The following is an 18,871-nucleotide window of genomic DNA, read 5'->3' as shown; positions in this document are numbered from 1 at the left end:
TGGAAACCCAGCAATGTGGGCCGTGATTCAGCAGTGTCCTGCAGCACGTGCTTCATTTCAAGCACATGAATGAAGCCATTGATGAAGCATGAGGTTTCGAATTGGGTGTTTTGTTAGATGCTTAATATATACACAATTCCTGTTTTAAGTGGCCAAGTTTAGAAAGTATTTGGAGCAAAAACTGCCCTGAACGTGGCTGTCGATGTGGTGTGTGGTCAAACCATGAGTCTTGTAGTCATGACCTCCATCATATTTAATATGTATACTATATATATATATTCTATATATACATATATATGCACATGACTTGGATAATACATACCAAGAGTGAATTCCTTTCATCTGAAAGCAGATTTGGTGTTATCGTAAGACAGACACACTCACCCTGAGCATATGTCTGCCAGTTTCTTTACCTTTTTAATGGGGAGTTCTCCTTCTGCCGTTCTCCTGTTTCTGTTGGGAGAACCAGCAAAGTGCCTGCCTGCAACTGCAGTGTTGCAAAGAAGGAAATCTTTCAAGAAGGAAATCTTAATGGCTCAGGAGCGGTCTGTCCCCACGTGCCCAAAGACGAGCCGACGCGGAACTAGACCGGCCTGGCTGAGCAGAGAGTTGTGGCTTGAGCTTAGGAGAAAAAGGAGGGTTTATAATCTTTGGAAAAGAGGCAGGGGCTACTCAGGAGGACTATAAGGATGTTGCGAGGCTGTGCAGGGACAAAATTAGAAAGGCCAAAGCTCATCTGGAGCTCAATCTGGCTACTGCCGTTAAAGATAACAAAAAACGATTTTACAAATACATCAACGCAAAAAGGAGGACTAAGGAGAATCTCCATCCTTTACTGGATGCGGGGGGAAACTTAGTTACAAAAGATGAGGAAAAGGCTGAGGTGCTCAATGCTTTCTTTGCCTCAGTCTTTAGCGGCAAGACCGGTTGTTCTCTGGATACCTGGTACCCTGAGCTGGTGGAAGGGGATGGGGAGCAGGATGTGGTCCTCACTATCCATGAGGAAATGGTTGGCGACCTGCTACAACACTTGGATGTACGCAAGTCGATGGGGCCGGATGGGCTCCACCCGAGGGTACTGAGCGAACTGGCGGAGGAGCTGGCCAAGCCGCTTTCCATTATTTGTCGGCAGTCCTGGCTATCAGGGGAGGTCCCAGTCGACTGGCGGCTAGCAAATGTGACGCCCATCTACAAGAAGGGCCGGAGGGTAGACCCGGGGAACTATAGGCCTGTTAGCTTGACCTCAGTGCCAGGGAAGCTCATGGAGCAGATTATCTTGAATGTCATCACGTGGCACTTGCAGGGCAACCAGGCGATCAGGCCCAGTCAGCATGGGTTTATGAAAGGCAGGTCCTGCTTGATAAACCTGATCTCCTTCTACGACCAAGTGACGCGCTTGGTGGATGAGGGGAAGGCTGTGGATGTGGTCTACCTTGACTTCAGTAAGGCTTTTGACACCGTTTCCCACAACATTCTCCTCAAGAAACTGGCTGCTCATGGCTTGGACTGGCGTACGCTTTGCTGAGTTAAAAACTGGCTGGATGGCCAGGCCCAAAGAGTTGTGGTAAATGGAGCCAAATCCAGTTGGAGGCCGGTTACTAGTGGAGTCCCCCAGGGCTCAGTGCTGGGGCTGGTCCTCTTTAATATCTTTATCGATGACCTGGATGAGGGGATCGAGTGCACCCTCAGTAAGTTTGCAGATGACACCAACTTAGGTGCGTGTGTCGAGCTGCTCGAGGGAAGGAAGGCTCTGCAGGAGGATCTGGATAGGCTGGACCAATGGGCTGAGGTCAACTGCATGAAGTTCAACAAGGCCAAGTGCCGGGTCCTGCACCTGGGGCGTAACAACCCCAAGCAGCGCTACAGGCTGGGAGAAGCGTGGTTGGAAAGCTGCCTGGCAGAGAAGGACCTGGGAGTACTGGTTGATAGGCAGCTGAATATGAGCCAGCAGTGTGCTCAGGTGGCCAAGAAGGCCAACAGCATCCTGGCCTGTATAAGAAGCAGTGTGGCCAGCAAGGCTAGGGAGATGATTGTCCCCCTGTACTCGGCTCTGGTGAGGCTGCACCTCGAGTACTGTGTTCAGTTTTGGGCCCCTTGCTACAAGAAGGACATGGAGGTTCTCGAGAGAGTCCAGAGAAGGACAACGAAGCTGGTGAGGAGTCTGGAGAACAAGTCTTACGAGGAGCAGCTGAGGGAGCTGGGGTTGTTTAGCCTGGAGAAGAGGAGGCTCAGGGGTAACCTTATTGTTCTCTATAGGTACCTTAAAGGAGGCTGTAGCGAGGTGGGGGTTGGTCTGTTCTCCCACGTGCCTGGTGACAGGACGAGGGGGAATGGGCTGAAGTAGCGCCAGGGGAGGTTTAGGTTGGATGTTAGGAAGAATTTCTTTACTGAAAGGGTTGTTAGGCACTGGAATGGACTGCCCAGGGAGGTGGTTGAGTCACCATCCCTGGAGGTCTTTAAAAGATGTTTAGATGTAGCCCTTAGTGATATGGTTTAGTGTAGGACTTGTTAGTGTTAGGGCTGAGGTTGGACTAGATGATCTTGGAGGTCTCTTCCAACCTAGACAATTCTGTGATTCTGTGAAAGCACCCGCAGAACCTTCTTCAGAGTGTCCAATGTCTTTAGCTGTGTTTTGACTTATGTGTTTTCTTTCTAGCATCCACGCAGATTACATGTTTAAATTCCCAACTCTTCTTCTGTGACCACGGAGTTTTTCTATTGCGCTTTGAGAGGAGGGGTCCTGTCAAGGAAGGCTGTGTTTGCCAGTCATTTTTTTCCAATCACATATTCTAATATCTGTCCTGTCTTTGGGGAGGTTTTAATGGCTCTGAGTCCATTTTACCTCATTATTTCCAAGGCCTGAACCAAGGACATTTGCCCTTCTGCAGTGCCGAGAAGAGAATAAGTGGCTGTATCTTGAGGAGCAGACTCATTCCCTGAAGTGGCCCATTCCCGGCTCTCAGGGCAGTGCATGCAATTATCCTCCTGAAAAGGCCATCTGAGCAGTGCATTAGTATGCGTGTATCTAGGCTGGGATGTGCCCATGAAATCACAGTGCAGGTGTTGCTTACCCAGCCACCTGGCCAGCTCCGCCGCAGCAAGGCTCAGGTGAAAGAGTCCCCGCAGCCACACCGGTGCTGTCCTGACCACCCACCTCTCCTGCGCAGAGGGTACAGAAAGTATTTTATTAATTTTGTCAACTGCCAGAAGTTCCTTTTGGGTGGTAAATTATTGTCTCCAGGGATCCAACCGCTCATCTACTACTTTTATGCCAATGTTGTTAGCAATGCTTAATTCTAGCATCCTAGTTTATAAATCGTTTCATCTGGGCCATCTCTGTAAAGGGATTTTCTATAGGCTGAATACAGAATGTATTAAATTCAAAGGTGTTTATTACTGGTATTAGACCATTAGCCATAATTAACAGTAGTAACAGCTATCAAGTCTGCGGGTAGTCCCAGATTTTGTGCACATTCTCTTTTTATATCCATTCCTCAGCATGAATTATGTAATCTTCATATTCTGCCTCTCATCATTAGAAACCAACAAAGTGGTTTGGGTTGGGATCTCCTATTTCAGGCCATAAACATATGATCCGGCCACCCCATAAAGTACATTCCTCCAGCTTACTGCTTTCCATGAGTTCTCAAGTACCTACGGCATGCAGTGGAGGTTGGGTCTGGTCCCTCCACTAGTGAAAATCCTACCCAGCAAAGCCTTAAGTAAGACATAGCACGAATTACTCAAGTGCTGAAGTTTCACCCAAACCAGTAAGTTGTGCCTCTGTGCTGCAGTCACGACCTCCATGGTTTCTGCCAGGAGCCCATAAAACAGTGGAGCCTGTGCTCCATGAGACCTTTTTCTGTGCAAGGATTCAGGAAAAAAGATCTCCAGGCTCCATGGTTCACTGCCAGAAGAGCTGATGCAAGGCAAAGGCATGGTGGTGAATACACTGGTAAGCTGGACACCTCCTGCGTGCTTTTCCCCAGTCGGGAGTGCTTTGGCCTCGTGCACTTGATGCTTTAATCGGCCAGTGTGCAAGCTGGACATTTCTCTCTTTATTATTGTTATTATTATGCAATCAGACACTACTTAATTAAAGAATGTGCTGGGGATGCACTATTTATACGGAAACTATGTACACGGAAATCCATTTTCTCCATGGTGATTGCAGATAATGTGGTAAGCCCTGCTTTGATTCATTAGTGTAGCAAGAGAGATATTCAGAATTATTTGGTATAATTCACAGCACTTCAGAATGCATATATTTTCATAATACTCTAAATCCACTGCTTGTGCTAGTAACTCAAGCATATGATGACTAGTTTGCTATAGCACTGTCATCCTAAAATTGTGGTACTGCCATTCTTTCATTGTAACTGGCCAACTTGCAGGCTCGTTTAGCAGAGTACTTTTAGTGAATGACTACTTTGCAGCGATGTGGCTGTTCACAGAACTGTTTCTGAGCTCACTGAGGATCACCTCCTCCTCCAGACCGTGGCCCCACAGCAGACCCTGGTGTCATGGACACCTGAGTAAAAGCCATGGGAGCCCCCCAGAATGGAGGTAATTTCTTGTCTGCCCCCAAGCTAAGAACATACTTTTCAAATGGACATTTGGACAAGAAAATCCTTATTTTGTTTCTGGGAAAAAAAAAAAAAGAACCACCACGTTACTTTTAAATAATTAATAGTTAAGTTAGGAAAATACTATTTTTTAATACTTCCTTGGATTAAATTTTGTGCTGCTTCTGACAAGGTAAGTGTGAGTAAGCAAACTCTTAGGATTAGCAATGAACCACCAGTATCTCCCCTCCCATTTGTACATTCGTTCCCTCATGCCTTATCAGGACCATCCTTCTGGCTGCACTGACCTAGGCATGACTTCATCTAATCCAGTGCTGGATGAGCCTCAGGAGACTTACCACTTACATTCACGCAAACAGCCAGCCCCCATCCTGTGAAAATTTCTGGTTTTAAACACTGCTTTTTAGATAGAGTCTCAAAAATTCTGTCTACCCAATGGTAACCTTTGGCAGCAGGAAATCTTATAATTTCTAAGTGCTTGTTATTTATTTATTTATTTTTAATCTAGAATGTTATTTTTGACAGACATTTTTTTCACTCAACCATCGTATGCATACAGATATCACCATCACCACACTCAAAGCAAACCTTGTCCAAGACACCTTTGGAGGCAGGCGCATTAGATACCAGAGACCATCATGTGGGATTTTTATTTTCTTGTTTTTCTGTATGCTCAAAGCAATCCTCAGTGCTCTCTGACCTTACTGGGCACTGTAGTGTATTTCCACACACCTGGAAATTAGTTGCATAATTTAAATGTCTAACTTTTATTTACTTGTTGGCCAGTATGATTCTTTTAGTATCATGGATTAAAATGTTTGAATTGTTATCTGAAAATCTTTATTTAGCTCCGCTGGGCCTCTTTTGCCTGACCCTGGCAAATGTAAATGTGATCAGACAGCTTTTTATATGGGTTTTCAGCTTCTTCTGCTTCCAAACCTAAAGTTACATGTTACTGATTTACTCAATTCAATTCCCTCTAATCAGTTATATTTTTTTAAAATACTTATCTGAAAAACTCTCACAGCAATTATCAGAGTGAATCATTTAACAAAGAAAAGCTGCTTTCACTGCTGAGATTCCCATATGTATATATTTGCTTCTCTGTCTAAACATTTGAGAAGTTTGGAAACAATTTAAAAGTGGCCAATGACTGCATTTAATGCTAGACAAGATTTCACACCTCTGGGCTCTATATTTATAGCTCTGTCATGTTCTTTTATTGTACTGTGCTGAAGAAGAGGACTTTTTTTTTCTTTTCTGATGAAAAGGTTGTCTGTCATGGTGCAGTTATTGCAGCACAAAATATTGCCTAAAACTTGACCCTGAGCAAATTTTGCACAAGGGCAGTTTTTTTTCTCCCGCTGTTACTCTGCTGAATTCAATCATGTTAATATGGATTTTCAATGTGGTGAGATTCAGAAATTTAAAAAAAATGTGTTGTTTTAAAAAATTAAAAGTACTTTCAGCCTTATCAAATGATGCCATGCTAAAACACATGCCATAGCCTTGGCATTCAGAGAATGGGCTCATACCGATTTCTGTGGGCATCACACTAGGTAGGGACCCTAACACAGGATTTCCCATTTCTGTCCCATTATATGATGCTAATTCTTTCTGTCCCACTCCTTGCTATCTGCAGAGCTGATCACCTCCTATGCATTCAGCAACAACACAGAGAACTTGGGACAGGCCTTCAGCTTCAGCAGTTGGAGGAGAGGAGGGAAACAGCATGACACAGAGCTTTTAAGTATTATCAATTATTTAACTTAAGTAGCTGATGAGTACAAAAAAAGTAAATAAACATTTACGGTGTTCTTTTCACCAGTGTGGAATAGATCACAGCATGATCTGTACCTTCCCAGCTGTCTTTCTAAAAGTTTGACTGCCTTACTGTATTCTACCTAGTTGTGACTCTTACTGCTTTACTGTAATTATGTTTGTGCTCAATGGCTGTTACCAATCAAAAATGGGAATAATTTATAACGAATTAATACCTTGAAAATTTTCACATCCCTTTCCATTCACATTGTTCATGAGCACTGTGAATTTCCTTTTCCATTATTCATAATTACTCCCAAAATAATTTGCAGAGGAAGGGTAATTTTTTTCCCCTATGTAGATAGTTCAAAGGTAAAACATTGTATTTGTCCTGTAGACAAAAGATATGCTGCACACATACGCTTGTTACGTGGCACTGTTTCTTTACAGATTGAATGAAAATGATTAATGAAAGTTCATTCAAAAAAATTACCTTCTAGTTATCTGTGTTATTCATTCAAATTTTTTCCTGCAAATAATTTTAAGTATTCTGGTTCACTCACTATGTCAAGCATTGTATTTATTATGGCTCTAGCTATTAAAATAGCTATTAGAATAGCTGCCGAAGCTGAATGCAACCCCTAGCCCCCTTAAATGCTGCACAAGTAATATTTAATGTGGAAGCTTATATATGTATTTTATATATATGTATATAGATATATGTATATATATATTGTTAATATATAATGTATATTATATATATACATGAGAGTAATATATATATAATTCTCAATTAAGGACTCAATTATAAAATATTTACTCATTCTGCTAAGCACTTAGTCAACCAATGCTCTTGGGTCCTTTAGAAGTAGTTACCAGAGTAAATGTTAACCATTGTGAACAATGGTTCAGTCTCATACTTATTGAAGACCTGTAGTAAAAAAACTGAGCCTAAATAAATCCTTTCCAAATCCATGTAAAGTTGAGTGCAGGGCGCAGCAATAGATGACTGGCCAAAGGAGATGACTGGCAAACCAGCCCAATGGTTTATTTTGCAGTGAGATACAAAGCCAAAAGGAGTCTGTGTTCTCTTGCTACTGAAGCCCAAGGTGACAGAAGTTTGGCGGTGCATGATCCCATACACTCACAGGCCAGAATGCTGGAAGTCCAGGGCATTAAATTTAAGCATCATTGGACATGAAGCTATAATCTAGACTGGTCCTAAAACTTCACCTAAAATTAATCCAGAGCCAAATGCCCTCATCATATTCCAGATCTTTGTGAGAGTTTTTCAGAGTAAGCTACAAATATCTGGCTAATTTAAAATCCAGTGTCCAGACCCTGAATCAATTGCTTGCTTTCTAAAAAAAAATACACGGGAGATGCTAAAAGTCTCCAAAACATTCACAGTGCAATTCCAAGCTCAGCCAGCAGTACAGGATAGCATTCACATAGAATATGTATTTTTGATCATGTGGACTGTACATCACTAGGATAGTAGGTTGTTTCAATTAAAAAAAAAAAAAAAACAAAAAACAGCAAACTATAAATGAAAGGCTCTTTTGGCTCTTTTACCCAGTTGGCCTTGTGTTATGCTTTTGCACAACAGGATTTACATAAAATTTTTCATGGCAAGCACAAATGTCCTCTAACTGTCATGTTAGTTGATTCAGCAGATAGAAGAGGTGCCGCAAAGTAATGTTAAATCTGTATTTGTACCAGGATATCAAGAGGAAAAAGTCAATTTTAGCATACTGTGTCAGCAAACAGTAACCACTTTCACGCAGTCTTTTTAAAATTCAGGTCTTGTGTTCCAACTTCAACTCCATAAAGCTGTAAACACAACACCTTTCCTACACCAAAGTTGCTCCAGATTACAGATCAGGGTGTTCTGACTGCTCAGTTGTTACAGGCGTGATGTCTGTCTGGTTCGCCTTGTCCTGGGGTAATGCAGCCCTACCATGCCGGCTGTATGGATTCATGGTAAAATGCGCACACAAAAGCCTCCTCCAAGGTAAAACCAAAAAGGAAATACAAATCTCAGCCTCTGACAGGCCAAATAATTTACCTCCAGATGAAGAACTGCTGTTCTTTACCACTTCTTCCTGAACAACTATTAAGCTCTGCATTTTAACAGAAAATGTTTGAAATACGGAGTTTTCAGGTGAGGGAAGGGAGAAATTTGAAGTTCCTTAAAGAGGGTTACTACGAAATCAAGAACTAAATCAACACTGGGTGTGGTATTGAGGTGCCTCCCTTTCATTCCGCCCCCCCCCCCCCCCCCCCCCCGGAAAGCAATTTCCAGATGGATTTTCCCTAAGATGTTAAATATTGTGCTAGTTTTAACACTGACTGAAGCAAGGTAGCAAGTGGTTATTACAGGCCTGACATGCCTGTTCTGCCAAGAAACAGCATGAGCTTTCAACTCAGAAAACAAGGTTAACTTTGTTTTTTAATCAATCTGCTCTTGCCTGCCTTGGCCAGGTATATGCATGCCTGCTCATAACAGAGAGGACTGTTAATTTATGATCAGCTTATTTGTATTTTTCTTAGTCAAGGCCTGGTTTAATAAAGGTGAGAGCAACATTCAGCCTAAAGACTATTTTTCTAGTCTGGGAAAAAAGAGATACACTCTGTTCTTTTCAAGAAGTGCCTGCTGGCACTGTCCCCACAAAGTTTTCTGGTTTTCCCCTTCAGTGCCTTGTGAAGACAGCCAAGTAAGCTCAAGGCTCACTGCAGTTGCTGCCTGACTAAGCCATTAACTGGGAGCCATTGCCTATGGACTTCCTACTGGAGCGGTTTAGAAAATGGTAGCAGGACATTTTGACCATTTTGAATGATTTTCAGGTTTATGAAGTTGGTCATAGGACTCTCCTGTTTCTGTGTCCTGACTAAAACTGAAACTGAGAAGGAACATATCCTTTCACCTACAGTGTCTGTGTCACACTTTCTCTGTGTCACTTGCCTTCATTTTCCTGCAGCACATCTAGGTGTCAAATGGCATGGCAGCTTAGGCCCGTTTCCTTCTACCAACCTGTAGCCATGCAGCATGCTTTCAATTAATCTGTCCCTACAAGAATAAAAACTCAGAATGATAGTTTGCCCTTTAACAGATGGTTTGCTCATTTGAGAGTCTCTCTTGGATATATGCAATAGGCAGTTTGTCTAGTCATAGAGCTGATGTTCCTGATCATGAAACAAGAAGCTGAAGCATTTTAGCTACAGCCAAGTTAAGGCAACGTTTCCATTTTCTGCCTGCTTCTCAGAGTATGTTTGCAAATGAGAAGCACAGTCTTCTTCTCATCTTTAGGATGAATTCTTGTTTCATCTTCTTCATTACCTGATGGACTCAGACCCCCTCCATCAGATCTGAGGCAGGTATACAGGTCCATGTCACTCTACTGTGATGCAGAACCAGCAGTGAAAATGGGATTTAAATGTTGATGATGCAGGGTATGTTAATTCATTTGAATGTTGCCTGACAAATAATGTGTAAATTGAGGCATTATTCAGAAAGGTGTGCACATTGCTTAAAAATAAACCTGCAGTACTCAGAGTCTAAACATTTTTGTATTCTGTTTCCAATGTTTAATTTATCTCATTTTCACTTGGTATTCTTTTATTTAAATCCAAGGTTTGTGCAGTAAAAATGATGCTGTTAGGATGTGTGCTTGTATCTGTGCACGTGTGTAGGCCCATGATTGTTTCCACCACTAAAGCAGCCAATATAGATGTTGTTTTCACAAAGAAGTTACTATTTTGGTGAAGCATTCATCTGTAAGGATAGGAAAACTTCTCAACAGTCTTTAGGAAAAAATTGTCAGAGGTTTTTGTTTTCATATTTTCTAGTTTTACACTCCTCAGTTACAGGCCTGTGTTGAAGAATGTCTTCCAGCATCAGAACTTCTGAAAAGAACAGCTGTTTAGGACTATCTGCTAATACAGGAATACATACTAATGTTAATTAATACCAGATTTCATACCTACACTTCCTAATTGCTTTCTGTCTTTAAATTCCTTCTATTTAAGCATATTCATCTGGTTTGGATAGCAGCATCAGCTATCTTCACATATCGCATGCTGTTAAAACAGTTCTGAAGGGCTAAAAGAAGCAAATAAATGTATTTGTTGTTACGACTGACCTTAGACATAGAGTATGTGAAGCTGCAGGAATCATACACTGAATCGCTGATGATAAGTATGGTGATAACTGGTAAGACTGTGCTGAACTACTGTGAAACAATTCAGGTAGTCAGCAAACAGGGCTAATTGCTAGTTTGGGGGATATTATGGATAATTTACTGCCCACTGAGGACTTCTACCTAAAAATAAGCTTCTTTTTTTTTTTTTCTTTCCTTTGGACAGGACTTGCATGTTAATGCAGAATACCTGATGCAATTATATGTGAAGAGGACATTCAGATGCACTTCCGTAAATGGCCTTGTGTTTCTCAATTACATTAACTGTCTTCACAGATTCTTTAACAGAAGTCATATCCTTCTTTTTTTTTTTCAAAATAACAAATAGGCATTAATCTCAACTTTGCTGTTACCCAAGATGTCTTGATCAAAGATGTGAGAGTAATACAATAAACACAAGAAAAGAAACTACTGGTGGTTTCCAATACAAACTAACAGGGAAGTGTCAAGTGAGCAGATACTGACAATTCAGCCCGCAAATCAAATATTCGTGTCCAAAACTCCACCTTTGAGAAGGAAGAATAAATATCCACAGAATGTTTTGGCTATAATTACTTCATTGAGGGGAAAAAAAAAAAAAAAGGAAAAGAAAAAGTGCTGAATTCAGTTTGCTAAAGTCAAGACATTTATATTTTTGGCATGTAAAGATGTAAACCAAATGTTTAAATGAAATGTCATCCCTTGGGCTCACATTTGCCCATTGAACTACAGTACAAACCCTCCATAGACCTTCATACAATACACATTTTTCAGTTCATTGAAGAAGGCCCCTGCTGCTTCTCAAGGAAAACTAACTTGCAGAAGCAAAATAAATACTGGCGTCGCAGTGTAGCAGTGGAGCCTTGCAAGCACAGATGTGTAGCATTGTCGGCTTTTAAATCAGATAAGGAGTATTCAGACATAATCACTCCAGTGTCTGGGACATGTTGCACGCTGCAGAGCTGCCCAAGTATGGCCCGACAGACACATGCAGTGTGTGTTCAAGCTAAATGGCAACAAGCTGACAGTATTTCATAACAGTCCTGTTATGTCTAGATAGGCAAATGTTTGTGTAATTTAGCTGTGACTTTGAAATAGCTTAAGAAACTGAGACACAAATGGAGCTTTGTGATTAGTTGTCAATGATGCCATACCTGCTGGATGATGATACTGCCGAAAAATACCTGGGTTGAAGGGGCATCCCTGGGGTCCTGAAGCTGTGCTGCAAGAGGCATCGCCCTGAAGCCTCCATCCATCCCTTCATTTGTCCATCTGAGGAGTGGGACTGCTATAGGGCTGCTCCTACAAAAAATACATGGCTGTGTAGTTAGTTGTATGCCCTGGGCCTAGCTAAAGCACAGCATGCAAATGGTTGTTTTTGTCTGCGTTTAGACAAGATACTGCTAAAAAATCAAAGTATATTTAACCCAACAGAAACAGGGCTCACTCGGTCTGTGGTAGGCCTATTAAGACCTAAGAAGTACCTCAGCAAGAGAAAATTTAACTTACATACAACACACGATTTTAGGTAAAGAAATATTGATGGGGCAGGGGGAACAAGTATTTTTTTAGCTCTAATTTATGGCTGAGCAGCTTCATTTTAGTTACTTCATGAGAATATTTTAAACCAAGCCTGCATAATATTAAAATAAGTTAAAATGTATGTAAAATTTATGAGAGCATGTCAGGTGCAATGCTTGATAAAGTAAGTTTAATGCTTCAGAATTTTTTTCTCCAGGCAGAGAAAGCTGAATCCTGCAATTCTAGGTTACAGTATAATTTTAGAAACTCTTTTCCATTATACCATTCTTTTATTAATGAGATCCAACCCAATTTAACGAAAAGAGGTAAATTCCTAGAGTTTGTGGAAAGTACTCAGCAGGTTGGAAGCCAGGAGCGTGTGATAAAAGAGGATATTTTCCTACTGTTCATGTGAAATATCCAATTTTATAAAAACACAGAGGAAATCAATTTACAACAAACTTCATGCATGCCTCTTCAGTGTGGTTTTTCTGCTGGAAATGCTGCCTCACTCCGTGAACAAACAAAAGCTTTGGCAGTTGACAGGGACTGTACATCACTTTGAAAACTCTTCATTTACCAGGGGTGTGTCATGTTGTTTCATTGTGTGACACTCCCAATTATCGTGACAGAGCTAAATGACAAAGTACTGTCACCCCACTGAAAATTCAGAGCAGCTTCTTTCCATTTTTCTGCCTGGTCACGGGAACATTGCTGAACTGGTACAACAGAGCGGCAGGAGCAGCAAACGGGGAATATCTGCATACTGCTCTACTGTATTAAAAATTCAGCTCCTCGGCAATATTAAATCTGAATTTACCTCCATCGAACAGAAACTTAACATATCTCATTCTTCCATTATAAAATATTGACATCAGAAACAGTGAATCCTGAAATGAAGATTACAGATGAAAACTATATGCTTGGTAATTATCATTTTTTTCTTTGTTATTATTCCTTTCCTCTGAGGATTGCACAGGCTGTTGCAAACAGTAATGAAGTTAGCATGCAATGCCAATGTAAAGTACACTGCAAAGTTATTCTTTCCCTCATTATAGATGAGGGAAGTGAAACAGCGGAAGGAGGGTGACTTCCCCAGCGAAACTCATACACAAATGGGACAGCCCTCTGCGCCTCACGTCTTAATCATCATCCCCAGTGGTGAGACCAGTGCCATCCCTCAACGCCATCTTGTTTCCATCATCTTTTGTTCTACACTTTCCCTAGGGTTTGTTTCAGGTCTTTACTAGGGCTCAGAGCTATTAATACCAACAATTTTTGTCACTAACTGAGCAGCCAGTTCACAAATGCTTTCATTCCTGACAAACCCACTGCCCAGCCTTGCAATGGTCTTGAATAACCACTGCATGCAAAAACACAGTTGCAAGCATGGAAACGCCCGACCAGCTATTCCTACAGCCCCTTCTTCGCTTAACACTGAAAACAGGAAGAGATCAATGGGTCAGCCAGCCTGCACTAGGGTATCCCTTTGTGTTCCTGCATGTGGAGAGAGGTGTTATCACATAGCTTGGGATGGCTTTCCAACAGAAAAGCCTTGTTGTCACAACCTCAAAGTTCCAACTTGGCCAATTAAGCTGGTGTCTCTCTCTCTCTTATGTAATTAATTACTCAGAGTGGTATTGCACAGCAGGACAGCTTCATTTGCAGGTGCTTGCTGAACATTACCTCTGCGTATTCTTGAACCTTGCCTTGTTGCCTATGGATGCTTTCGAGGAATGTAATATATACAGTGTGTGACACCTGACACCGTATCTGTCTCGTATGCTTCTTACAAAAATCAATCTAAATCAATAAATTGTCCACCCTCCTCGTACAGTATTTGCACAGGTTCAAAGACAGGACCAATTACTCTTAAAGTTGAATTGTCAGGTGTCAGATGAGAATATAGAAGTTGAAGCATTATATTTAGGAACAGATTTATTTAGAGGACCTGAGAATTTTCTTTGCTATCAACAGGTCTATGAATAGAGCTTTTATAAATACATTCTGGTTGAAACCGATACCTTACAAAATGACAGAGGTTTGGGTGTTTTATTTCTTTTTCTTTTCTTTTCCCCCCACAACTGAAATCATATATCTGCCTGATAAAGTACATAAACTAACATCCCAGCTCGCTGAAGTAATAGCAGTAAAACTACTGACCTTAAAGGGCTTTTGGTCCTGACCCTTCCTGCTGTGCACGTTGCCTTTTTGTTACCCCATTTTCTGAGTACAGATAAAAATTCCCCATGTTTTTTTTAGCTATGTATAATATATACATATCTTTATCATGCATTCAGTCTCTTGGGTTCAGTTCCACCAATGAGACACCCCCCCCCCACACCCCCCACCCCCCCCGGCCAGTATCACAGGTCTAAAGATTACATGTGACCATCTTTGTCCCTGCCAAGACCACAGCACACGAATACCAAGGCTTACTATAATCACACACGATCTTCACAAATTTAACAGTTCTCATCCCGGAATACCAAAACCCCTCTCTTAGCACTCCCAGCAAATCAGCATGCATTATTATTATGTGCTCAGATAGATACTACCATGATAGATATCAGATTTCTGCTCATGCCAAAATTTCAGCTAGCTGTTCCCTTGAGTATTTACGCTTGTGTACTGTATTTAACAACAGCCCATTCAAAATGCTCACAGCTCCTAGGAATGAAATGCACATAATTTAGGAATAGCTGCCTGGCTATTCAGGCATCATGCTGTGTCAAGGGAAAATTAAATCTTTGACTTTCCTCTCCCTTTTTTAAAACAAACCTGTAGTTTGCATCATATTTTGGGGAGCTGTATGAAAGTTTCATAAAGAGAAAGTAAGCATGGCATTTTTTCCCTGTTTAATGGTAGTGCCTACCCATCAATGTTCCACAATGATACAGTAGTTAAAAAAAAAGGTCTCAGCATGCAAGCATTGTATCACATTAAGAAATCAGGATTTTCTAGGCACTGCACAGCATTAATTACACTGAGCATGCTGCAAATTTAAATTAAATGATATGCCATGTTCTGTTGTAAATACCAAAGTGGAATGTAAGATACAGCCCCATATTAGCTTCTGATTGGCATTTGTGCAATGAACAGGATCATAAAATCTGTAAAATATATAATTTTTTTGTATCAGGAGCACCTGATGCAAGTGCACTTTTGTTTTCAGGCATACCTAACAGCACAGTTACAGGTCAGAGCTTATCCATGCTAAAAAGAACACCTCTTCCTCAAAAATAGTAATAATAAAAGAACAAAACAAAACAAAACAAAAGCCCATTTTGCCTTCATTCCCATTCTTTAAAAAAAAAAACTACAAAAATAAAAAATTAAAATACAATAAATACAATCTAGGTGGTTGAGGGGTGCCAAGAGGAAAATGGAGGCTATGTGGGACTAAAGCAGGTCAGCATGAAGGAAACAGGCTTGATTTTGTCATGTGGATCAAGTAACCAGGTAAGATCGTACATAAGCAAATGCTGTGTGGGCTTCAGATCAGGTCTATTAGAATTTATGTTCTTTTTCTTGGCATAGGTATTTTTACAGTCTCTTGTGATTTTATAACAACAGATTGAATTGTCAGGATCTCAACAGCCTCTGCTTTTAAACTACTGGATGAGGTGTATTTCAGCCCATACTTCTATGTGATTAAATACCTAACAAATATTTTAAATTTCTGTACTTCAGAGAAAGGATGGCACCTAACTGTATAGAGATGGCATGTTACAAAGTCTGTGTTTTCTGGGCTTATTTAAGGTCTTTCTGAAATGATTAGCACTGAGCTGAGAAGGACAAGTGATTGCCAGTGAATGGGCGTGAAGGCATGAGGCATAAAGGAGGCACAGCATAAAAGCGTGGGCAGGGCTCTGCAGAGACACCAACATCTTCAAACCCAGTATCACCGTATTCTTTCTACATTATCTTACCTTTTTTTGTCTTTTGCTTTTAGGCGTTACCTTGAGTTTTCCTGGCCCATTATGCAACACTCCTCTGTTTATGAAAAATACAAATATAAAAAAAGAAACAAACAAACAAAAAACAACCAAATTAAGGCCACCTGATCTACCCCAGAACAACAGATGAACAGCAAAACCAAGCTCAGGATGCCTCAAACTTCTAAAACTTCTTTTGCTGAACTTTTGAAGAAGAAATTCCTCTACAGCCTTCCTCAGCCGGTCTGAAATACACTGCCCTGTTCAAATTGTGAATAATAATTTTAAGAAATCCTCTAGTAAAGAAAGGCTGTCCAGCTCGGCTGCTAGAGATCAGTTAAAATAACATTTGACCCTTTTTTCATTTGACCTTTTTCCAAGCTTTTACTGGACCTGTTTGGTGTCTCATTTTGGTATGATGCTGTATGTTCCAGAAGTGGCTGATGACAATAAAATCTGATATATAACAATAAAATGGTCGTTCCTTCTTACATTTGACAACAATGCCTCACTGCCACCAGGACTGTCTGCATATTTATTGTTTGAAGTCAGGCTTTTCCCCTGGAAGCTGGAAGGATACACTGAAGGGTGCCTTAACTTTCTCCTACCATCCAGGAGGAATTAGGTAGCGGTCAGCTATATGAGATGGACACCATGCAACAACCACTTTTTGTAAGTAGCATGTGCCTGACAGAACTAAGTTCAGCAGTGGGACAGTAACTCTTCAGACCTCTCACCATCTTTCAGTGCTTCCAAACAACAACAACAACAAAAAATCCAAAGATGATAGTTTATATACAGCCCAGGAAGCTCTTGGAAATCAGTGTGTAAAGTTCTGAAGGCAGAGCAGTACGGGGCAATAACCAGCACACAATGCATTGCTATTGAAACAACAAACAGCTAAACTACCATGTGTTTATTTTTCAGTATGCACAATTGTTGGAGGAGAATGTAAAATACTCTTTGAAGGAAATGTTGAAAGCGTTGTGCTTCCCCTAGCTCCCATGGTCCTGACAAGAAACAACCCACAAATTCTAATAAATGGAAAATAGAAATAAATACTTTAACTATATGGCATAGGGTTTTGAATGGCTTTCTGAATCAGAAAGTGCTGCCTGTATGTCTTCGTTATTTCTACACTCTGTAATGTTGGCTCTCCAAAAGTCAGAGACAAAGTGAGATAGATACTACAAGGATCACAGATACTACACTAGGAAACCAAATATCAGTGGTACATCCAGATTTATGGTAGAAGATGGCAGTAAAGTGAAAGCAAAACTGTTTGCACAGTACGTATTGTTGCCCATTACTGTATGTTTGCCCTTTTTTCTTGCTTAGCTACAGCTGAAAGAATGGAAAATTGTACCTTATATACAGTATTAAGAGACACTTTTTGATCGTAAGGTCAATCAGACTAGTTTACCTGCTTGAGGTATTTATGGCACAATCACTCAGTGTCTTTAAGGAAAGGTTAGATACATTTATGGGAAAGGTATTTTGCAGAAGCCTTCCTGTTTCATAGAGGTCTTGGACAAAATGACCCAGGAGGCCCCTTCCAAGTCTATCAAATGTGGTTTCCTGATTGATGCTGTTCCCCCCCCCCCCAAGCCTTTTCAAAACACAAAGCACTGTTATAAAATTTAATATGATACACTATATAACTTTTACACAATACCTTATAGGAAATGGTTAGCCGGTAGCACAGGAGCCTCACACAAAAGAAAGAAAAGAAAAAAAAAATGCAGTGCAGTTTCTCTGCCAAGCGTTATCGACTATAACATTTACACTGTTTCTTAGTATGGATCCTCATCTGTGCAGTGGGACACCAAGTCATGGAGGCATAAAAGTAACCTACACGGTAGTATATATTTTTCCAGAAAACCTAATAAGACCTGGGGTAATTTTCTATGCTACAATAACCATTCCCTCAATGCTGGAAAACAAATGGACGTCCAAGTCTCCTTATAAATAACTGTCTGGCACTGTAATTGGCTGGGCCCAACTTAGAGTTGCCTGAAGGCAATATTCAGGTGTTTCCAACCACTCTTGGCATGCCTACAGGGCCACAATGCAGCCATGTCCTCCACCTATGGTCTCAAGAGCTTCTGTGCTTACAAATGGTAAGAATTCCCAATATTGTCTTTTCAGGGCCATCAGACTGTTTAGCAAATTTAGCACTATTTCTCACATTTTTTTTCTTTTTTTTTTTTGTTTGAGTAGAGATGGTTTTGTTGAATGTTTCCTAAATGAAAAAAAAAAATTCTTTTTTTTTTCTTTCAAAATAATAACATGTTTAAAATTTAAGTCAACTTAATGAAAATTTTTTAAAAATCAACAAGTTTCTCTGAACCATTTGTTTGAAATTCTGTGGTTGGCCTACATTGCTCAGTATTAAGCTTTAATTTTAGGTTCGACAAGGAAAAAAAAAGAATGTAACTGAGTTGGGGTCCACTCTCAAAAGCAATTTACACTAACCTTTTTAATTTACTCTAATTGATGTAGTTGAAAATCAAACTCCTCCTCCAAGACCCTTGTCTTCTCAACTTCTTGGACTGGCTCTGTCAGGAAATAACAGCATGCATCCACACACACTTCCAAGTCTTACAAATGTGAGCTATTCCCTTTCACAGGGCAGGCTGGGATTAACTGTTTTATTAACCTTCTAAACTCATCCATGAGAAAGCGAAAATAGCATGTTGTTTTTTTTGTTGCTGCTGTTTTGTTGTGTGCTTTTGTTTTGTTTTGTTTTGTTTGGAGGCTTGCAGCCTTCATTACCTAAACATTTGTGAGCTCTAACTCCTTACAGAGAGGTGTGAAATGAGGACCATTAATGCTGCTGTCCACAAGGACTTCTCTGTCACCCCGTTTGGACCCTCCCCATTATGTT

The 18,871-nt window shown here is 40.7% G+C and overlaps 2 protein-coding genes across 2 annotated transcripts in view; one reads left to right on the top strand and one right to left on the bottom strand.

The window, feature by feature from the left end:
- The window catches only part of LOC308193342 (uncharacterized protein), a 39,809-nt gene extending 22,045 nt beyond the window's left edge, over positions 1–17,764 (top strand). The window contains exons 8-10 of the mRNA XM_080587943.1: positions 10,713–10,839; positions 12,898–12,972; positions 16,002–17,764. Coding sequence (XP_080444069.1) covers positions 10,713–10,839; positions 12,898–12,972; positions 16,002–16,135 — 336 coding nt within the window. The 3' untranslated portion in view covers positions 16,136–17,764. The remainder of the gene's footprint in view (positions 1–10,712; positions 10,840–12,897; positions 12,973–16,001) is intronic.
- Positions 10,833–18,871, bottom strand: part of LOC308193341 (uncharacterized protein) — a 90,294-nt gene continuing 82,255 nt past the window's right edge. Inside the window, exon 14 of the mRNA XM_080587942.1 lies at positions 10,833–16,042. The gene's annotated coding sequence lies outside the window, so the exon portion shown is untranslated. The remainder of the gene's footprint in view (positions 16,043–18,871) is intronic.

This window comes from Anser brachyrhynchus, assembly GCF_964034855.1.
Source record: "Anser brachyrhynchus genome assembly, chromosome: 3".
NCBI lineage: Eukaryota > Metazoa > Chordata > Aves > Anseriformes > Anatidae > Anser > Anser brachyrhynchus.
The sequence above is the reverse complement of the archived record's forward strand: the minus strand, read 5'-3'. Positions and strand labels throughout refer to the sequence as shown.